We start from the raw sequence: 24,094 nt of genomic DNA, 5'->3' as shown, positions 1-24,094 counted from the left end.
GCGACCGCGATTAGATTGCGACTTCCTGAGCTCGAGTCGTTACAGTGTACGTTGATGTAATTTATAAGCATATATACATATGCAATATCGCACAGCGCCGAGAAAAAGATAAATTCGAGTAAAACCGCAGAGATTAATCACAATTTCTAATGGCCCATCGATCTTTGCTCGCTCGCGGAGCTCGTGCAGCTGGAGTAAAAATGCCGTTACTCATCGCTAGACGTGTATACATAAATAAGATTGTGTTTTTTCCATAAGAATTCCACCTTCTACTAGTTTCTGGCGAGAGTCCATCATCATGAGTTCATCGCGACATAAACGAAGAACACTTGAAAAGCAGGATGACGTCGAAAAGTAAAAGTAACCGAGTTGGGAGGAAAGGTGACAGAAGAATGCAGGTAAAACATGTTTTGAAAAAATAAAATAATAGAAAAAAAAAATGAAAATAAAATATCCAGAAGTGGACGCGGTTTCGTATACCCCCGTAGCAAGGGAGGTTCAAGGCGACCGGCTTCCTAAAAACGCTTCGGCGCAGCTGCCCGAGGTTCGTTCGGAGTCTCGTTTCGTTCTTCGTACGCGTCTCTCTCCTTCTTACTCACTGGGGCGTCTCTCTCGTCATTCGGGGTCTTTGGATGGCGTTGCGTCTCTCTTACTCCCGTGGGAAACGAAACCGCGCACCATGTTCGTTCGAAGATTGAGACGTCCCTCGAGCTGACGTCATTTCCATTTACCAGGTTCTCGTCCATGGAAAGGAGGAGTTGCAAAGTGTCTTTAGTACCTTTGGTACACGGAGCCTCCGCCTGGCTAAACATACGGTAATAACACCAGAGCCTGACTAATGGCTAATGGTAACCAGTAACTGGTAACCGGTTAATGGTATGGAAGCCACGGTGAGTTGCTCCTCTCAACGTTCGAAAGGTGCGACTTATTCTTAATCATTCGACAAATATTTACTGACTCTTCAAAGTAAACTGCCAACTGCAATTTTTCTTCTCTTATTCATGCCGTCCATGATATCCATATTCGCCGGTTGAGAGGTAAAAACCGATTTTTCTCTTCTCGACGCATAATTTTTTCTCCTTTCTTGCATTGCCGAAATATTCCTGTGTATTGAAACACCGACTTTAACCCGAGAAAAGAGAAACGTGCAGTTCGGGATAAAATTTACGGAACTCAGACGCGGAGTCGTCGAAGGCAGTCGAGTACGACGTTGACGCGATGGCCGAGAAGAAGCCTTACACCGAAGCTGGGATCAAAATGAAATTGATATTCTACCGGAGTGTTGGTTGATCGCGAGGATATCGAGGAGGGGAATATTAAAATGAAAATGATCTCGATCTCCGAGTGGAGACAGCTGAAGTTGACGCCGAAAAGAGGGGGATCAGCAATTCTCATTTTCTCACATTCAACGCGGTTTTTGATAGGAATTCAATTTCAATGATCAAACTCGTGTACCCGATGGTTCGATTCTCGACAGATCGCAAACATCGTTTTTCAAATAATATTTGACGCATAATGCGAGCCGGGTTTTCGTGTCGCGTGTCGTGACTATGTACTACATGTAAATGTATAGCATAGTTTTAATCAAATTTCACATCTGAAATGTGTGAGGGAACGCGATTCAAGTTATTCGAAAGCATGCGGTTACTCGCGTGATCGATACACGCGTCAAAAAAAGGACATAGAATAAAAGACGAGAGACTCGCTTTGACCTTCTATTCACCGTGTGGAGAAATTAACCCGTTGTTAAAGCCAATTGTGAATGAAGCTTCTCTCAAGAAAAGCGGAATAATGATTACCATCGCCATAAGAAACGGGGGGGGGGGGGGGGAAGAGTGACGACGGAATGAAATTTAATTAAACGTCAGGTGAGCAGCCGTCGTTTCATGGCCCCCGGGCTTCCGTCCGCCCGAATCCACCTGCCCTGTATATTCGGTCGGTCGTTCGTTCGTTCGGTCGGTCGGTCGGTCGGTCGGTTGGCAAGACATCCTTTTTAGAACGGATGGTTCAAAGAATTTGACAAAATGATTCACTCAGCGGCTTTGTTCTCGACGCGTCTTTTACTCAACACGATAAATCGCCCGCTTGTCCCAGAGCGACGTTAATCCTTGGCTACTAAGGCAGCGCGCGGTTAAATAAAAGTAGGTGGCCAACTCGTGAGAATACGTAATGAAGAATAACGCGTTAAGGTATTGTATGTAATATACGCCGCATGGTATACCGAACACGTAGATACAGAGTGTTCCAAAAGTCAGTCGGCCCCTAAAATTTTTTCAATTTATTTTTATTACTTTGAAAATTATTATTCCCTCTACGCCCTGTACGACCTGTAATCCGAGTGAAAATCTGAGTGTCACTTACCCCATCTCGTCGGAGTTGTTTTAAAAAATCTAAAATCTCATTAAGATCCGCCGTGACGATCGGAATACAATACGAATTTTCATGAATTACCAACAATTCACGACCACGTAGAGTGGTAAATCAATGAATTCTTCAAAGATTTGACAAATTATTGCAATGTAACTCCTGCGATGAGGTATTTGACATTTGGTCGGCCAGACACGTTGATTCTTCTTTTTTTTTCTCTCATCTATTAATTACAATTATATTCCACTCCGTCGAGCGGTCAAGCTTGATAGGCATCAATTTTTTTAATCATTTTGTACGGATGTGTAACCCGCATATTTGTACGTATAGGATACGCGACGAACGTTGGAGTACACGTTGTACGTATAATACGTGTATATAACCATGACTGGTCGAGATGGACTGCGATGAGACTGCGCTGAGTGAGAACAAATCTGGGAAGAACGACGTCGGAATGAAATACGAAGCGGTTGATGTCGGTTGGTATACGTCGGAGAATGAGAAGATCTGTAGATGAGAGGAAAAGGAAAGGGGGAAAAAAAAAAGAATAATGCGAGGTATAAGAAGAGGAGAGAAAAAGAGAAGATAATGAAGAGAGAAGAAAAGAGAAGCGAACGAGTCAAGTTGAGCCGAGCCGAGAGCCAAGAGGCTTGTGCTTCTTCCAATAAAGAGACGCTGCATGCCCGTGGTAGCTGCTTCTCGGTACCTATACATATATACGTACCTACATCTTTTATACACAGCCAGAGTGGGTACAATCTTGCCAAAAAGTTTTTAAAAAACATTCCTTATTCATCCCTAAACGTATCAAGCGCACACCGGAAGACCGTCGACGCTGCCGTAAATTCGAGCTGCACGATTACGTCATATTTCAATTCACGTATACCGATTAAATACACGCAAAAACGTGTGAGATATATTTTACGCTCCGATGAAAGACAACGATTTTTGGTACAGCGAAATCTGATCCGAATTAAGTTTATTCTATTTGCAATTTGTACACCCGAGATAACTCGTACAACGATATCGTTGACGGGCGGCGTAGTTATCGATTTTTGGGTGGTTCTGTTTCATACCGAAGTAAAGTAAATTGAAGACTGTTGTCCGATAGCTTCCGACATTCCACTTATCGTTGGCTCAACAACGAGAAAATATCATAAATTGTGATACACTCAAATTTTAATTATCAATTCAAAGCGCATATACCTGGCGGCACCCTCTGTATAAATATGTATGTTATATGTACATAAATAGCGGCGAGTGAACTTAATTGCCTTTTCCTTTTGGAATTAGCGACGCAATTTTTCTTCAAAGTATAACGAATTCTTTGAATTCGCAAAAATTAGCATTCCGAGCGACGCTCCATTTTGGGATTTACTTGCGATTCGCAACAACCGTGAACCGGATAAATTTTATTAATCAATTAATTAATTCGCTATTGTTGTTTTTCAACAATCTTCTTCACGTTTACAAAGTATATTAAATTATACAGAGAAATTTAAACCGACCCCCGCGACTACCCCCCGTCACGTAACAACAGGGTAGCAAACGAAATTATTTTCATTACGATCATAATTAATAAAACAGAGGAGATGAAGGAACAGAAAACAAAGTTTTTGATTAACCGTTACTATCAATTATTATCGTTAATAATCGAACGCCTAAAACACGAGTCCTTTTTGAATTTTTCCTTTTTCTCTTTGTTCGCGGTAGAATTAAGAAATAAAAAGAATCAACTGTAATAGTGTCTTGGGAAATTAGTATTTGTTTTTATTACATAACGAGAGAACCTCACCGCGCTGTATAGCCGCCTGTCAATACCAATTATTTTTTTTTCGATCACAGCACGAGATCGAGTATAACGTAGATACATTTGGATGCTGCACGTTATCTGTGTGGGTAGACGGAGAGAGAAAAAGAGAATGAATAAATAAAAAAAGGACTATAGAGATGGAAAAGATAAAATGAATGTATATGGCATCGGTTATGGAAGAGATATGTATATATATACAACATGTGCACATAATGTATAGATAGGTATACATTAGTGTAATACCCGTCTACTATCCGTGGTCGATGAATGTTGCGGAGAAATGATTAGAAATAACCGTGACGGTCAGACGGAAAGGTAAGAGAGATCGTTAATAATTAATACAGATATATGTAGACTTTGAGTGGCGGTTAGATTGCTGGTTGCGGAGGACTGACTGATTAACCGCCTCTGCAGTTCATGATTCGCTATACGGATTGCATGTCTGTATCTATTCCTACGTTTACACTGCGGTATTATTATAGGCACGTTTGTTAAAATTTTATATGCTCGTTATTGTCGCGTATGGATTTTCTTTGGTTTTTTTTTTTTTTTTTTGTGAAGTTTTGGGCTTCTGCAAAGATTTGATTCGGATCGTCGGGCTCGCTGATCTCACAATTGCTTTTTTTTTTAATACTGAATTTTTCAAGGAAAGAAACCGCGACTTTGGGAATCACGAAGTTGATGAAAAGCTCGAGCTAATTGCACCCCGTTTTACCCTAACCAAAGGGGCTATGAAAAATCGATCGATGAATATAATTTTTCAATCTCGCGTAGTTTTCCGTTCAACGTTATTAAAAAGATGTCAATTCTTCAACAAGTTCTAGTACCACGCGAACACGTAGCGGTATCGAGAAGGTGAAATTTCTTTCTCGTTTCTTCCCTCAAATAAATTAGCTCCCGTCATCCCGCAGCGCATGTTGGCTGTTATTTTCCACTTCTTTTCATTCCTTTATTTCTCCGGTGAAATAATGCTGCTGTAGAGAGTCGGCAGAAGTGGATGAAGTTAAGATTTGTTTTAGTTTCATTTACCAAAGTTTTTCTACGGCTTGACGGCAGAGAAAAATAATAAGTTTACCCTCGACCGCTCACAACGCCAGATTTTCCATCGCGTCTTCCACTCAAGCTACTCTTGCACCAAATATTTTTCCGAGGACGAAATTTTCCGCGTTACATGCAGACGCGCATCGATCGTCGTTAAGGATTAATTGATCGCGGGCTCAATGCACGATAAAATACGATAGAATTTCCTTCCTCGCGTCGACGCGAACGGGGTTATAATAAGGTGGGTAGGATACAACGGCGGAAGAAACGATGTAGTAATATACGGGAAAAGTGAGACACCCTCTAGGTTCGAAAGATCGATAACAAGGCCTCTGCCTCCTCCCCGACTTCTCTTTTCCCCACTCAACTTCAGCCCATCCCTTCCTCTCTTCCTCTTATTCGTGATCGGGCTAAGCCTCCCTCGACGGGCACCCCTGTAGCCATTCCCTCCTCCTCCTTCTCCTTCTTCTTCTTCTTCTTCTTCTTCTTCCTCTTTGTACGGCTGCTCACCGTGGCAAAAAACTATCAAACATGGTTCTCCCCATTTCACCGCAACTCACGACCACTGTACGAGTGAATACACGTCCGAGGATTGAGAAATGGAAGGACAAAAGCGACCCCATTTCCTCCCTCTTTCTTCTTTTTATTTCCACCATTTTTTCCCTGCACCCAATTTTTTTTTCTCAATCTTTTTTTTTGTTTTTTTTTTTTTTTTTACCCCCATCCGCAGTAACGAGATACGAAGGGGTGGATGATAACCAGATAATCAACTATCTGTTCGAATTACACCTAGTAAAAGTTAAATCTTTTGTTCGAACAAGTCGTCGATGTGGCTACAAGTGATGAAATTGGTTTCATTTTGCGGATGCACCGCAAAGCTGGGAATAAGGAATTTTTCTCACTAATTCATTTAAGCGCCGAGAATCGGTGGAGAAATGGCGAGTAAAAAACTAAATGAATAACAAAAAAAAAAAAAATTAAGAAAATAAAAGAGAGGGAGAGAATACAGCGAAGGACCCGGTACGTATAAAGATAGAGAGTTAATAAAAAAGGGAAACAAGAACGCTGCGGAATGAGAGAGACGCATGCACATGAATTTATATGAAAGGAGAAAGAGACGAAGAAAAAGCTGAAACGGCTCGGTTCTTGCAGCGCTTCGGCAAAAGTTCCCTCCTTTGTTCGCGAAGGGTTCGAAAGAGGAACAAAGACGGCGAGATTAAGGTGAAAGAACGAGACGGCGATATGACCAAGGTGAGTAAAAAAGATGGGGGGGGGAGAGAGAGAGAAGGAGGGGTGATACAAAAAGAAATCGCTAAAAGTGGAAAATAAGAGTAAAAATATATAAGAGAAAAATAAAATGGAAAAGAGTAAAAAAGGAAGAGTAAAGAGGAAGGCGAACGGTTGGATGGGGATGTATTGGAAATAATGACAACAATGATAAAACGAGGATGAGAGGAAGAGAGGAGGATGAGATGAAAGAAACACGAACTGCGGAAATCGAATGAGAGTGAGAGTGAGAGAAAAGAAAAAGAAATATATATATATATATATATATATATATATACCCGCAAGGATCGGACAGATTGGCCCGGTGGAACCGACGAGTTTCCAGTTCCATCGGAATCCGATGAATCCATGGATTTCCGAATCCCCGGGGAGTAATTATCCGCGAGAGCGACACGATTAAAGGATAATTGCGATAATTATCGTCCTTTTTTTTTTCTTCCAACGTTCGAATATGGAAGAGCTTCTAATACAATTCCATCCGTGTACCCCGTACTACCGTTCTGTACACCTTGTGGCGATGTGTAATTTATACGACGGCGGCAAATCTGTCCCGGTTACGAACCACTCGACTGATACATAAAAGAACTCGGCAAAAAAAGCAGTCAAGGCTGAACGCACGATGAGAATAATCCATTAACGGAAACCCCCCCATTCAAATTCATCTCTGTTCAAATTGAATTTTCAAAGGATAAAAACCATCGCCGTCGTCATTCTGTCTCGCACAGATAGATCGCCGTACATTCCTCCCTTCGCGACGTAGCGCGTTGTATCGTGTATCAATTCGGTTCTGGATAATGTGATGATGAGAAAACCGTACAGGTGTACGACGAAAACGAAATAAAGGAAAAAATAAATAAATAAAGAAAAATAAATAAAAATGAAATAACGATAGGCGGTTAGTTATTGAATTTAAATGATCGTCGTCGAGTGTAACGTTACACGTTATAATATATATGTATATATATACAAGTCCGACAAGCAGTGCAGCCTGCGGTTGCACTCTGGCAAATTCCCGAGCACAAACTACTCTCCTCGCGAAGCTTATGAGTACATACATACAGGTATGTGTGCATATATTGCGGATGTGGCGTACGTATATATATAAATCTGTGTAGGTTAAATACACGTGCGAGTTTCGCGTTCACAAGGCAGCCGCGGTTTAGTATAGAAATACGAATACACGCTCGCGTATCCCAACGTGAAAACCAAGGGTATGCAGGTAGAACGATAAAGTACGAGAGCAGCCAACCCGACCTAACTGTACCACGTTATTATCAAGAGTTCGGTACGATCGTCCGCCGGTATGCGATGTACCTGAAACAAGGCGCAGGTAAAATTTACGCGATAAAGTGCGAATATTGAATGTTTTATTAGGACGAAGAATCATAAAATAAGAAACGTTCCGAAAACCATATTTTACAGTCTTTTTTCCCCTCGAGCCGCCCTGCCGTTCGCGGGGATGAACGATTTTTTCCTCTCTTTGTTTTTTGAGGTGGGTCTTCGTGTAACAAAATAACAGGTTGCGCCCGGAGGGATGCCTTGCGTGTAAAAACGAAAAGAAAGGAAGAAAGAAGGGGGGGGGGGGGGGGAGAAAAAACAAAGTAATATACCGATGACGAAAAGTAAGTAAGTGTATACTTAGGTATATACCAACGTAATACGTGTATGTATAGAAAAGGTGAGAGGGCAAAAAGGGATGCGGAGGGGTTCGAAAATCCTGCTAAGCTGGATTCTGAAAAGCAGTCTCGATCGACGGAGAGGCGGTATGTATAGGTGGTGTAGTATAAAGGCAAGCAGAAGCAGAGGCGGCATCAGTCATCCGAAGAACGGCGGAAACCGAGTAAACAAATACCTCGCAAAGCGAGTAAATGATTATGAGCGGTTTCGCTGGATTTCAATCGAACCTGTAGATATGATTTTACGGAAAATTTGAAAGGATTAAAAAATTGAAAGTGAAATTAAAAATCCGAGGATTCCAGATGAAACCAAAAGACTTCTATATTCACCCCGTGGTTGGGGAGATAAGAAGACGATTTCTTAATAAACTCTCAAGTGTCGAGTACGAGTTAGGTGGATAGGTAGGTAGGAAGAAATACACCGAAGTAGGTTCAGTCGATGATTATCTCGACGTTAAAAGTAGCCGGAGAGGGCGAAACCCTTTAAATAAATATGTTACGGTTATGATCCGAGTAAATAAGACCGGAGGTTCACTGCCTACGTTGATTACCGGAAACTAGAACTTTTGCTTACCGTTTTCTGAAATTACAGTCTCGGAATATTGTTCGTAATCTCTGCAAGGAAGTACGATCGAATCACATCACGTTTCCGCGTTGAAAAAGAAACACAAAAAAAAAAAGAGCGGACGAAAAAAACCACACTCCTCACGGTACAAAAGCCATCTCGAAATTTGGCGCAAAGGCGGAAACTAGCGTTGCCCTAAATCTCGTCTTTTTTTATCCCGCACCCTCGGCGCTCCCTGGTCCACCCCACGCTCCAGGGATTCCAGCCCTAAGCCGAGCCAGCTAAACCGGGTTACTCACCTCTATCTTCTTCCCCCCTCTCTATCCCTTTTCTACTCCCCCTGTACCACCGAACCATCTCCGCTCTCTTAGGAGAACCGCCAACTTTTATTCACCGGAAGTTTGTTCGGGAGGTGCAAAAAAAACCTCCCCCCCGGTTCAAAAACTACGAGTTCAATTTCAACTCCAGGGTGAATGCAAACATCGAATTCTCGTTCTTGCACACCGGAGACGAGGTAAAGGGAGTTGCGTATGGAATTGAGAAAAAAAAAAAAAGATGGTTGCAAAAAAAGACAAAATTATCTTACAATTAATTCCTCTTCGTGTAGCCGCGTAGTCTTCTTTTTACGAAATGATGATTAAATTCTTTCGACCGAGTACATCAGGGGGGTGAAAAAGATGAACGTGAACGAGACGGTTTTTCTTTTTTTTTTCATCCGAATACCACGAGAGAGATAAGATTTGAATCGAACCTTCGATTACATGCGGAATCAAGGAACGTCGCTTCGAATCCGAAGATAAGATCGTACGGCCAATGGGATTCACCTATACGGCAGTTATCTCCGAGCGTATATCTGTGCTTTCTCACGAGATATTGTAAACGGTGTTGGTAAATGAACCGGTACACATACATTATAGGTGGGTAGGTACGTACGTATACCTATGCAATGACGTCGTCGGCAGTGGTAGTTTTGCTGCGGGTATTCCGATGCCGATCTTACGGTGGTTTTCTCGTACGAGAGACGCGCGTGCGTTGGATAATCTTTGGTCCTCGTACAAAAGCGGGAGCGAGAGAGGCGATCCGCGGCGAGATGCAGAGGGAGAGAGAGAGAGCGACGGAATGATTCGGAAGCGCATACGTACATATATACACAGAGAGGGAACTTGTTCCGAACGTGAAATAAAAACGAGCTCGGGGGACCGCGCGGCAAATAGGGGGTAAAAGGAGTGTCGAGGAAAGAGAAGCGAGAGGGAAGAGGAAAAGTAATAAAAAAAAGAAAAGAAAAGGAGGAGGAGAAACCGGAGGATGGGGATGCCCGGGGTCTCTGGGGGCGAAACTGCAGTCTTCCTCTCTACGAGAACGTCGGCGCACACACCAGCCCACGGTCGCTCGCATATATTTGAATGAGGAATTAATTCGCTCCATAGGAAGGTGTATAGCTATGCTAAAATGCCCCGTTTCCATGCGCTGTACATACAGTCGCCTTTGCCGGCGGTGTTAATCTCGAGGGTCTTCCGCCGCTTTGACACGAACGCACGTATATATATATACATATATACTTTGCCGCAAACTGCATGCGATTCTGTATCGCTCTCTGAAATTTGAATCAGAGAAATCTGGACGTTTGTTTTTTGAAGCGGAAAATTTTCCTGAAGATTTCTCACGTCCAAATCCGAAATCTCTAACGGACGTCAACGTCTGCGTCAAATCTCCTCAACGTCAAAATTCACGACTAGGAGGGATCCGGAGCGCAATGTCCACCCTCGAATCTCCTCTCGTTACCTAGTTACAACTGACACGCGTTCACGCTACGTGTAAAATCGTAAGCGCTTGTCGCAAGCGCTTCGGTAAATTGCGTACGATTTTTTGTAGAGAATCAGAGACTTGAAGTAAGTTGGAATTTGGATGAGATGAAAATTTCGTTTTACTTCGCTCGAATTATCGAATCATCTCACGTTTAAAATTGCGCAAGGATAGATATTGATAGTTATTTCGTTATTGCACACCACACGTAGTTCGTGCGCGCGTTGGATGTACGAAAAATCCCAGCAAACATGAAATTCGAAAGATCGACCTGCGGGGAATTGAATTCGCTCGTTTGTCCGTATCCCATGATATGTGCGGTATAAGCTGTATAATATTTATAGAAAATCTGGTATCTGACCGTGAGTACCACCACTTAAAACTACAATTGTACACTTTTTTTCTCTCTCTTTCTCTCTCTCTCTCAGGTTTATATTAACACCACGTTATCACGCTACGAAGTTCGGATCTTTCACAAGAGCTATTGAACGAAACGAATGGGCATAGGCGGTCTATTATATGCGAACGATAATTGTACATGCTCATGGGTGCATATACACGTTACGTGTATAGGTATACGTAATATACGTGCGTGCCGAGTCTTTTCATAGCGCGTAGGTATCGCAGCGTACAAAATAAAGCAGTTGGTTTTTTATTTGTATGTTTTTTTTTTTGTTTTTTTTTAATTATTCGCCGCGTCGCATGACACGGGTAATTAGTCGATAGAATTCTCCGAGAGTCCAGAGGAGTATAGGATAAAAGAAATTGAAGGAAGAGAGAAAAAACGTTGAAACGAAACGAGTAAGAAAATAGAGAAGGAAAAGAATGAAGAAATAAAAGAACCGCGTTGCTTTGGATAGATCCTCGTCACGATTACGAATATTTCTGCTCACGGTTACTACGCGGATGATTACGTCGTTTCGGTTGGCATAACAGGTGGCGAGAGGAACACTATTGACTCGATTATGACATAATTCGTCGCTTCGATAACCTGCGAAATAAGAATATCGGATGTGTAAATCTCGTCGCTGACAAAACGTCAAACGATGGTAAAAATATTCCAAATCGATCGTCGTTTAAAGACGAAGTTCTACGATGTTTAAAAATGGGAAATTTCAATTTGAATAAAAAAAACAAACACCCTTCGATTCGGTCACGTTGTTAAACGTTCGGTTGGGTATCGTTTGGTGAGGCTGGGTGAACAGTCGAGTCGACTCGACTCGTTTCTCTCCTCGTGTATAGGAGTTCTGTTCCTTTCTTCGTTCGCAGCCTCTAACGAACCTCAATTTGAATAACACGCTACAAGCGGTGGAATGCCTTTGTCTAAATGCGACCGAAACCTAAGAAAGTTGATCAACGAATCCGACCACACGTTACACGTGTCGGTATGCGTATCTACACATGTTGAATCAATGGCTGTACGTAAGCCTCATCGACCAACAAACTGTCTCGTTGAATTAATGAGAAATTATTCACGCGTCCGAGACGATATCGTAACAGTACCTGATTTCGATACTTTTTCCATCCAAATGCATCTAACCACGACCGTGGTCCGTGCGTATATGGTCTTATTCGGAAGAGTTGGTGTCCCCGGTCGATATCGAAATCCACCCATTTTTGTGTTCACGCGTGAGGAATTTTGAATGCCGATTGACAATGGATACGTTTTTGTTCGCGTGCCGAATGGCAGTTGCGATATGCCAAATGCTCATAGTTTTTCAATTAAATCGAGAAAACGCCAAGCTTATAGTCTGGCCCAAAAATCGAAAAAATCCAAAGAGGTACCCTTGGAAATTAAGATATCTCGATAGAAAAAATTCCTAGCTCAATTTTTTCGACGGATGCGTGTTCCTGGGGACAAATTACAGAAGCAAAGTGCCATACGATCAAAATTTTTGGCCAAAATTGGGAAAAATCCAAAGGGGTACCTCTTGATAAATTATCCAACTTTGGCCAAATTTTTTTATTCTTTAAAATTGATCGTGTGGCACTTTTCTGACGTATTTTGACCTCAGGAATCCGAATCTGGAAGAAAAATTGATCTATCTCTAAAATTGACCGAGTTATCGCCAATTTTCAGCTTTTTGGGGTCAAAAATAAAAAATTGATTTTTTAGTCTATATTAATGTAAATTGAGCTCAGGAATACGAATCCGAAAGGAAAATTGATCTATCTTGAAAAATGACCGAGTTATCCTCATTTTTTCGCATTTTTTGGCATAAATTTGAGGATATCTCGAAGGAAAAAAATCGTAGCTCAATTTGGCTTTCGGATTCGTGTTCCTGGGGTCAAAATACATAAGAAAAGCATCATTTAATCAATTTTAAAAAATAAAAATTTTTGGCCAAAATTTGAGATTTTTCCAAGGGGTACCCCTTACGATTTTTTCAAATTTTGGCCAAAAATTTTTATTTTTTAAAATTGATCGTATGGCACTTTTCTTATGTATTTTGACCCCAGGAACACGAATCCGAAAGCCAAATTGAGCTACGATTTTTTCCCTTCGAGATATCCTCAAATTTATGCCAAAAAATGCGAAAAAATGAGGATAACTCGGTCATTTTTCAAGATAGATCAATTTTTCTTTCGGATTCGGATTCCTGAGCTCAAATTACATTCAGATAGACTAAAAAATGAATTTTTTATTTTTGACCCCAAAAAGCTGAAAATTGGCGATAACTCGGTCAATTTTAGAGATAGGTCAATTTTTCTTCCAGATTCGGATTTCTGAGGTCAAAATACGTCAGAAAAGCATATTAAACTCAATTAAAACAGTGATTTATTTTTTGCTCGACAATCGAATTTTTTTTGGTCTTTCAAGAGTAATCTCGCGTATAATCAGCTCCGAAATCCAAATCTGAAAGCCAAATTGATCTATCTATAAAATTGGAAAAGTTATCGCCAATTTTTCGCTTTTCGGATCAGAAAAATCGGGATATCTCGATGGGAAAAATTCGTAGATCGACAAAACAACTCCCAACACGTGTAAAACATAATGTTGTAAAATTGAAGAAATAATTACGGTTCAAAAATTTAAATGACGAAGCAAATGACATACGGCGAGCATGTGCAATGCTAGTGTAGTAAAATTTCAACGATAAAATCGATAGGATTTCGATCGATATAAGGAAGACAAAAAGGCGACCAACGTTCTGTTTCTCATTTCCATCGAATTACATCGAAAAGGAATTACGCGATACGGTAGGGAGTCCGGGGCGCCATTCGATAAATGTGACAAAAAAAATAATCCCAAAAGAAAAAAATTTCGGGAACAACAATGATTACCGTACGGAATATCGGTATTAAAAAAGTACGGTGCAGTCTGTAATAGGTGCTCACCTCCTTCAGTCTCGTGCCAGACGATACCCTCGAGGGTAACAGAAGTGCCGGGTTCGCAGGGCCCCAGGCATTCAGGTTCCGTGATTGTGCCCACACTGGTCCCAACGCAGACGTCAGACATGTCCTGAAACAGAACGAGTAACGAAACTTGGATGAGAAGATGGCAATCAACAGCTGAAATTTCAGCAGCAGCAGCAGCTATGAGTTCTAAAGAGCTCAAGGTTCGCGCAACGTTGAGTAGTCTGCAAGTTTTCAAGCGAGAGAGAGAGAGAGAGAGAGAGAGAGAGAGAGAGAAAAAAAGAACTTTGCAATCAGTCCGCGACCGCCTTTCGAGTATTCGAGTACGTACGTACGTACAGCTATACCTACTCTTTGGGCTTTTGTCCGATCCTTTTGCACCGACGGAGTAAATTATGCTCTTTATTTCATCCCTCCGGCTCGGATTCGTTCGATCGTAACGCGGTGGAAAATCCATCGCGATCGGTGAAAACGGAAATTAATCGTTCCGCGTCGAAGTTTATCCGTAGATACGACGATGCGTGAATTTTTCCTTCCCCCCATTTTTTTTTTCTCAAGTTCAATCTGTGTCACTCGTTTGAAAATTCTGTTACAAAGTTCAACGAACTTGTTTCGCGTGTCCGATAGAACAGCGGCAATAGCGGCAACGGCATCAGGGATCGTAAGCGCTCAGTAGCGTGTTTTTTTTTTAAGAGACACGGAAACACCGTAGGTACTTCCTCGGTACTGTGAGATCTGGTCGAGAATCTAGCCGGTTTATTTCGTATATTTCTTGTCTTGTACGCATATCTACATGTACGGGTAGCTACGTGAGAACCATAAGAATTGGAAAGTTTTTAGTACCTATCTAACTATGGACACGTTTACCCGTACGTAAGATAATCCATCGATAAATGAATTATACTTGGTTACCATAAATGTAAACGGTACTGTAAAAAGCGTAACACTTTACGCGTTGCGAGTAGAGAGGGCAGAGTAAAAGATAATTCAAATTTTTTCTATAGTTAGACTCGCATGTGAACTAAAAAAAAAAACAAAAAACAATTATTTGATAAGAGCGAAGATTTTGCCAACCGGATTAGTCTTAAAAAATGGTTTGTTGAATAAGCTGATGTAATTTAACGTAAACTTTGGTAATAGAAAAGAAAAAAAAAAAGGGTACGTTTAAAATTAGATCGCAATCTTGATTTTATCGGGTAAGATATCTGCGAGCAAATAACGAAGTTTCAAAGATAAACTTTAACCGTTTCACTGTCGTAAATCGATTCCGATGACAACTGTGATATAATATGTACAAAAAAATGTACAATAATTTGGTTTTTATCGGCGGTACTCGACGCTTAAATGGTAAATGGGTAAGTTGCGGGATTTAAAAGAATTAAAATTACCGACACAAAGTTTCCACCTCCTCCGCATTTCCGCTATTTCCCCCGGAGAATTTGCATCGCTAATTTTTAATACCCGCTGTATAACCCTGTCCATATATTACAATACGTATACACCGTTTACGAAAGATGAGTAAAAGGACACCGTAAACTTTGACCTCACCTACCGTAATACACGCGCGTAGCGGCGAGAGAGGGTACGAGAGAAGAAAGAAGAAAAAAAGAAATCGTCGAGAGCAAAAAAAAGAGAACTCGTTTAGAATTCATTTGAATTTTTATCTGTTCGCTTCAATCATACCGCGTTTGTACATGATAGAGGTGAAAGGTTTCCGTTAAACAAAAACAAATTACCTTTTACCATAGTACCTACAAATGATGCAGCAAATCGTCGGAAAGTTTGTAGAGAATAATGACGGAGAGGAGCGGTATAATTGCGAGGGGGGGGGGGGGGGGGGGGGGGGGGGGAAGAGGAGACGGAGAAGGAAAATAAAAAGAAAAAAGAAAAAAGAAGAGAAAGAAAAAGGTAGAAAAAAAAATGAAATAAAATAAAATAATAAAAATGCAAAGAGGAGAGAGGAATAAAGAACTGGTACCACAATGGCATGAGTTTGAAAATGCAAATGGCGTGGATAGATATAGAGAGTTTACAGTAGGACTTCCATAATTACAGAAACAGCGGTGAATATTACGTTTCATAACATACAAGGTATAGAGCGTAATCGCGGGGCATTATTCCTGTGTGAAACTATTTCACTATGCATATCCCGAGGCGGTAGCCGGTAGAGCGGTAGAGTAGTAGTAGTAGTAGTAGTAGCAACGACACAGCTGCAACCGTAGGTAGCGATGGAGTATACATAAGCATCGAGTGCAGCGTAGTCGCCGCGCCACTCTCTCCTTTATTCCAGGTTCCACATCTACATAAATATATTTATACCTATTACACACGTACCGCATACAACTAAGCCGATATACTCTCCGCGAGCGCAATACTTCTCTCGGCAAAGTTTCGTTAACCATGGCGTACGTACGTACGTACGGGATTCGGACGTCAGTTTCCGAAACTCTCGACGCGCAACCCCACGAGCTACTCGACGCTGCAACAGACGCGTACGTCGCGCTACGGGGGTAGTAGGTATGCGACGCGGCGAGTTTGTTCTTCTTCTCGGAAGTTTCCCCCGCTAGAGCAACGAGGAGTTCTCCTCGAGCTCGGTATATATGTATACCCTCGTTGTTTTAGTTCCAACGTTGGGTTGTTACCGTTTTATGGTCTTCCGTACAAAGCCGCCTCCTTTTACTACCGTTTCAAGATCCGAACGAACACCGCCGAGTTCCAACTCCCAACTTCGAAGTCGTATAGGCGGCGGTGGTGGTGGTGGTGGTACTTCGCCTATATACACAATCGGGCCTTCGATACCAAAGGTGGTGGAAACGGAGAGCGGCTTCGTCGTCGCCGTCGTGCATACCTACGTACGAACGTAGTAGACGCTACGCGATCTGTACCGCACGAACATTCATATTCACAGACACATAAATCCAGATAATATGCATCAAGCCGAGGCTTACAGGGTTCCGGAGGCTCCGCCGCGTTCGGAGCTCGGGAGTGTAAACGGTATAGGTAGGATAGTCGGACGGTGGTGTTAGATGATATTGTAAATGTGGTGGTACGGTATTACGGGAAAAGGGGGAACTTGCGGGTAGTTTATAACCGCGTCCCATAGAGTATCATGGTTACCTCGGTTCAGTTGCATGTACGCCGGTAAGGGTATTACGATGATATAGAGGTGCGTGTACGTGTGTATACACGGTGAGCGCGCACGCTCACGTTCACGTTAATAGGGTAATGAGTATGAGTTTTTATATTTTGTAATTCGTTTCCTTTTTCTCTTTTCTTCTCCTTCTTCTTCTTTTTATTTTTTATCCTCCTTGTTCGTTGAGCGGCTTTAATAACCACGTGTGACCGCGTAGTTGTTAATTACACCAATTACCGACGTGCGCTATAACGTACCTTGAGCTCCGCTCGAAAGAGGGAACAAGAAAAAATAATAATAAAAAAAAAAATGGAAATTTACAATATTCTAACTTTCGGGCTAGACGCTATTATATTTATACAACATCTCTGTCATTCTTATTATTCCTTTTTTATTTCTCTATCTATTTTTATCGGTTTTTTTTTTTGTTTTTGTCTCTCCTTTGTTCGTTCGTTCGGAGACGTGCGGATTACCGGATGATTCGCTTTATTACCGATCCTCCTGCGCTCGGTTCGGATGAAAAAAAATAATACAATAATTTATAACGTCAACAATTACGACCGAGTTTACGTGGCTATGCTTTGTCAATTAAACAAAAGTACGAGCAAGCTCGGTTACGGGACTCACACCGCCATAGCTGTTGCTAATAGCTGTGAGATTGTGACGAGTAACAAGTTGAGTAATTAAATTCGTTCCCACAAATATGACGATCCGTTTCGTTACGTAATTCGAATATTTCGAGAAACAGAGGTGAGGGCAGTTAGCTCCGAAGAAATCACGTTCGATTTCTCGACGGATACTCAATAAATAGGCAAATTTCACGCGATATTAGAAACGAGAAGCGTTGAACCCGGTCGATGTAGAAATGGCAAAATAGAAAAAATTGAAAAAGAAAATAATACCAACGAAATTAATCAAAGGGATCGAAAGCCCGAGATTAAAAATTTTCAAAGCCCGGTCGACGGATCGTCGGTATCAACAAGTATACGCGAAGGAAGCTGAGAGCAGTCTAGACGTTCGCGTCAAAAGCAAGCAAACCTTCATAGATAAAGCTCGTGTTGCTTTCATAAAGCGGCGCGGCTGGGCAAATCGGGACGGGGAATGGGATAAAAAGAAGTAGAAGGAAAAGAAAAAAGAAAAAAAAGGAAATCAATCAATAACGCGTAAGAGCCGAAACATCGGACGAGTTTCTTTTTCGATCAGTCAATCGTTTCGGTGCCGGCGAAGTGGTCGATCGGTCGCCGCGAATGAATGAACGAATGAATTAATGAATGATTAATGAAGGACTTTGACAACCGGTGAAAAGACGTCGGCGACGAAGTTGAATCCTTCATTTCCCACCTTGGAGGCGAGCGCGGACGATTCACTTACAAAAAAATTTTCAACCCATTTAGAGATTCCAGGGAAGGCGCGCGGCGAGCGAACTAACTAACTACGAACGAGTATCGCGGTATAGAGGAGGACGGTGTGGTGGTCTGAGCGAAGAACCTGAGAAGGAGATGATAAAAAGGGAAGGAAAGCAAAATTAAGATTCCTTTATAAGAGGAGGACGCGGGTTCGCGTTTCCGAGGGGTGACTACGTACATGGGAGTCGAACAAGGAAGGTATAACGTTCGGGCAGAACTACGAGAACGAAAGAGATGGAAAAGCGAGAAGCGGGAGAGCGAAAGAATGTTCTCCGTGTATACCGACGGCGAGGCCTACGGGTCAATGGCGAACGTAGCGATGGCTACGAACGAACGAAACTGAACCGAGGAAACGAACGAAAGGGATTCGTTAAAAAAGGGAACCAACGAAAATCCATTCCTCGTCAACATCAGGATAATGAAATAAACGCTGACGACCAAAAATGGCGCGTTCGGATCTTCCGGACGTTAAACGTCTCGATTTTATACCACCGTTCCTCCGGATTTTGATTAAGCGCATAAGATAATGAGGGTAATTGGTAGATCTATTAGTCGTTTAGTACCCCGGAGCTCCGATCTTCGTTCTCCTCGTATATAGCAACGACGCTGCAGTCTCAGCTATCAACTTATTCCGAGGTGTAAGTGAGACGAAACTACACGGAGATCTCGGAGTTGGTACAAGTTTCGAAACAATCCTACCGAAGAGGGATAGCGTATAATATTCCCTTAATTTCTCTCTCATTCTTTCTCTTTCTCTCCCATCTCCTGTGCCGGCGCAGCCAGCAAAGCCCGAGGGAGAGACAGCTTTACGATGTTAGGTACGTACCCTACGCTTACGACGCGAGTGCGAGTAAGAAATGGAGGATGAAAAAAAGAAGAGAGAGGAAGAGAAAAAAAAAAACGAAAAAAACCCAAGAGAAAAAGGCTGTACCTGAGTTGTGATTGAACGAGTGCGAGAAGGACGAGTTTATACGAAAGAGCAGCAATCTGTGCGGGGGGAAAAAAGTATTAAAACCAAAAAAAAACCTCCCGAATAAAAGAAAAAGCAAAGCAAAGCAGAGAAAAGAAAAAAAAAAGTTACTACGGTGATCCCCTAGCACGGCGAAGCGGTAGTACGAGGAAAAGAGGACACAACCATTCCGTTCCGTTCCACGTTATACACGAAGAGCGAAGAAGGAGAAGCGGCAGGAGCGGCAGGAGCGGCAGGAGCGGCAGGAGCGGTAACCACCCCTCTTCGCCATGTTACCCAACGGGCGCGACAGAGTCGGAAAACCTTTCGGCCGCCATGTTTCCTCTCATGAATATATTCATGGGGGACTCGGGGGATAGAGCTCTTCGGTGTGTACATTCGTGGCACGAATACTTTGAAAGGGAATGCTTACGGCGAGCCCCGGTATACACCGTAGAGGTCTTGTAACCCGGTGCTCCTTTGCTATACAGAGAATCAGCAGCACGCCCACGTTAACAAGTAATACGTAGGTACTCGGTCGCATACCTATAGGGTAGCGGCGAGCCGAGGTAAGGTGAGGCGAGGTAAGGCGGACGGAGAGGTATAGGGTAATCTATGTACCTGCACCTTTGCTCTAATGTACTACGTATGTATTTATACATACCCCTGTGCGGTGGCGCGGTACCCACACCGCGCACGTACGTACGTATAGGTATATAAGTTAAATACGGATGGCTTAAGAGGACCTGGAAATACTACACGTCGGAGCTTTTGGCACAGTCGCACAGCTTAGAGCGATGCCAACGTTATATACACTTGTAATTGATGAGAAGATCCGTATAATTTCAATACTGCCGACCGACGTTTTGTTTAATCCCATCAACGTGAATCCGAGTATTTCGTTAACGACGAAGAGACTACGCGACACTCCTAAGTAGTCGACGTCGTATTCTATAGTTTCACCAAAATTTCCGCCTTATATGGACCATTACGCGGAATAATTCATCCGCGTATTTATTATACACCAGATCTCGTGTTTCGGACTGTCTCATGAACGAGCAGAAGGAAAATCTCCGTCGGCCATAATGGGGGCTACAACTTCATCCTCTCGAGGCCTCGGATCATAATTTCCGGTTGAAATCGAGCCCTCCTCCCCGCGCGGTTGCTGCGAAGCATGGGAAAGCGTGAAAAGAAAGGCGACTTTTTTTTAACCGCGGGGTGAATCGATGGAGCAAATTTTTGGAATTCTACAGTAATTCGTCGAATGGGTAAAAAAAGTTCATTTTTACACTTCTCTAGCCAATGTTGTCGATGAAAGGTGCGTTACAAACGAACGAAGTACTGCCATCATTTACGGTGAAATAATTTTGGCAACGCGCAAAAATACAAGAGTCTACGCGTATATTCCTCGACGCGAATTCAGCGTAGCAATGACGAAATTTCTCAACTCGATTCTCGCTGGAAACTATACAGTTTTTGAGCAAGCGACGCGTAACGCGCACACGTCACAAATCGTTTCGGAATTATATTATCGCCGGATAAATCAGAAATGGGTTTTACGAAAATCCGAAAACTACACGCGTCATAACGTTCGGGTTATTTTATTCGTTTCGTTGAATTTTTTTCCTTCGTCGCAGTTGGGAACGTTTGAAGGAGGTGGTAGACCGTAATAGCGTTGGCAAAGTTAAACGATGAAAATGTACGGTGTATACAGACGTATGTACGTACGTATGTTGTATCAAGTAGCGGGTAAAGTATTACCGAAGAAAAATTGTTGAAATAGTATTACAAAAATAACTCAGATTACAGGGGAGATCCGACATCTGAAGGCCGAATTTATGGGCCGTTTAATATACAGAAAACAACAAGATGTTTACCATGTAAATTTAAAGATACTGCATCGTTGTGAAACGGGAGAATTTACGAGACGTTTAAGTAGCCAAGTATTGGTAAGAGGGTTGTGAGAGTTTGGTTGGTTTGCTACGCGTAAGCGTTGAATCGCGTGAGCCCGCTAACTTGGTGAATAAGAGAAAAAACTAAATAAATAAATGAAAAAGAAAAAAGAGAAGAAGAAAAAGAAAAAGAAGAAGAAGAAGGAGAAGGAGGAGGAGGAGGAGCTGGTATAGTGGAGAATTGAAAGCTCGCGATAGTCTGGTCGTATAGGTGAGCATATTAGTCGAGGTGATTCTCGTTCAAGGGGGTCCACGGGGGATGAAGTTTGGAATAGGTTGGAGTTGGAAAGATCAAGAATCGGAAGGGGGTGGATCGCCGGTGTATCGGCCCCGGGGCGTTATAGCTGGCTCGTTTCTTTGTTCGTTGCCTCGGAACTGGCGGCCAATTACAAGAAAAACTCGTCTTTGTTACCGGGAGCGCATTACAGCAATCAACTTTAATGGAAGCAATAAAATGCAGGTGCTAGCGGCACGCATTCTCCGTGAACAGCGAAACACCGTCGATCCGACGCTGATGCACGGAGTCGTCGTCGCGTAGCTCCGATTTTCGAGTTTTCTTGACAAAAGTCGACGAATCGAGAGCAACGAACGAACTAAAACTGGAATCGAGTCAAGAGAAGAGAAAAAAGAAAAAAATGATTATGCCGCGGCGGTAATAATTTTTTTTTCCCCTCCCCTCGTCATTTTCAAAATGACTCGTCGCGTCGATCGCGCAGCCCGCTAATGAAATGCCATCTCTGCGTTGAAATCGAGCGGATTATATGTACACGCAAAAAGAAGACTCGAAACAAGAATTTCGGCAGCGCTTGATCTCTAACACGGATGGATTACAATTCCGCTATTTTGGCACCTGCTCAAAGCCCTGCTTCGAATGTGGTAAAGGCAAAAGCGAGCGTATAATAAATGTCGAGAGTCTAATTGTACGGTCAATCTCTACCGGTTATAATATTATACCTCGAGGGGGTTTCGCGGGTCCTTGAAACGTTGGAATTGATCGATTGAGCCCACGATTATATTGGTGAAATGAATGAGCCGTTAGCTGCTACACTATAACCGGCTCATTACCCCGTCAATCAGTTAGAAATCACAATAGAGGCGGCCGAGAATAGATCGGGTCATGTCATATTTAGACCTCGCGTTCGCGCACGTTTTCTATTAAAAGCGTCCAACGTTTCGGCGGCGTAGCTTTTAAAATAATTTTCTCATCGTATAAATAAATATCAAAGAAACGTCGAAACTTTTCTCCCCCCTTCTTCTTCTTCTTCTTCTTCTTCTTCTATTTCTTTTTTTTGCCTCTCGTAAATATGATTGAATAAAGAAGATAAAAAAAAAAATATATCCAGGACCAGTTTATCGATCATCGTATCTGTAGCCTCGAGTCCGCGAACCATATACCCACTATCTTATAACTATCTCAATTTATTTTTTACGAGCGCGCGTACAGGTATTTCCGGTATTTCGATCGCGGGGACCTTTTTAAACGTCCGACGCGAATCTCATCTCAATTCCGAAATTGATTCCTGGAACTCCTAGGATCGCGCGCGGTGAAGGAGGCTGCGCGACGATGATAACTTATGAGTTTATTGCCGGCGTCAAAGTGACGCGCTGAGACCGCAACACGTCGTATTTTCTGAGCCAATTCTAATTTATTTATAGAAAAATCTAGCCCGAGGGTCCGTTCGATCATCGCCGAATTATAAACCGGATTCCGCGCACCTACTTCGGGATGATATTCGCGTCCCATTTCACGTCCGCCTTTAGCTCGATGATCGTTACTCAATAAAAAATACCGTTCCAATCGGCCGTACTGCGTCTCGTCAATCGCCCCCATCCGACACGAGCGGGTAACGTCACAGATATTCCGACGGCTTTTCATTTCCCGACATTTTCTATCCCCGCTCGGGCGGTACGCCCCAATCCTATCCTCGCGACCCTCCTACGGCTTACTCACGGTCAATTAAACCCACACTTTATAACGTACGCAAGCAAACACTATTCACCGTATACTGGTTTAAATTGTCAGTACAGCCTGCATCCCTCCGTCTAGTTGTTCTATTCGACGTCGAAGTCGTGAGTTGGTTTTTTTTTTCGGTCGAGGGAAATTTTCTTTTCTTCAAAGTCGGTTGGAAAAAATGAGATTTTCCGAAAGTGGGGTAAATCGGTTGAAATGGTTTTTTTTCTCCAATCTAGAGCAATTGAGTGTCTGGAATAACAATTAGAACGTCGTTAAAAAATCCACGTCGATAAATAATTGGTCCAATGATTGATCGTAAATCAAATTAAATCCCACACGAGTGGACGACGATAAAATGTAGAACAAAGAATAAAACGTTTCACGATTTGACACGGACTGTTGTTTACGAGAACGGTATAGATACAACCGAATATCGCACCGATATGGTCTAGATAATTTTCATCGCGATTCGTATTTGGCAATCTGTACTTTTATCTGATAATATCCAACGTATCCGGATATAAAAGCACACACCTACGTGCAGACGCGATAAGCCCGGTGGCGTTCGTGTAAACGTGTATAATATACATATATACGTGTGCTGGAAATCCGCGTATAATATCGAAGCATATAAATAAGGTTCGATGCGTGGAACCCTCGTGGGTTAAAACCCGTGGCGTCGGGGTGACGATTGTCAACGGGATCGCGTCAACGCAGCTTCTGCTTATTATCTCCATCTCGCTTTTTCCCTCTTTCCATCTTTCCATCTCTCTCTCTCTCTCTCTCTTTTC

The 24,094-nt window shown here is 42.5% G+C and overlaps 1 protein-coding gene across 2 annotated transcripts in view; it reads right to left on the bottom strand.

Annotated features, from left to right (window-relative positions):
- The window catches only part of LOC105688915 (zinc finger protein 608-like), a 49,234-nt gene that overhangs the window by 12,462 nt on the left and 12,678 nt on the right, over nt 1–24,094 (bottom strand). For both annotated transcript variants that reach the window (XM_025746261.2, XM_025746260.2), the window contains exon 2: nt 13,892–14,015. In XM_025746261.2, coding sequence (XP_025602046.2) covers nt 13,892–14,015 — 124 coding nt within the window. The remainder of the gene's footprint in view (nt 1–13,891; nt 14,016–24,094) is intronic.

Source organism: Athalia rosae, chromosome 4 (assembly GCF_917208135.1).
Source record: "Athalia rosae chromosome 4, iyAthRosa1.1, whole genome shotgun sequence".
Lineage (NCBI taxonomy): Eukaryota > Metazoa > Arthropoda > Insecta > Hymenoptera > Athaliidae > Athalia > Athalia rosae.
This window is presented reverse-complemented; position numbering and strand designations above follow the sequence as displayed.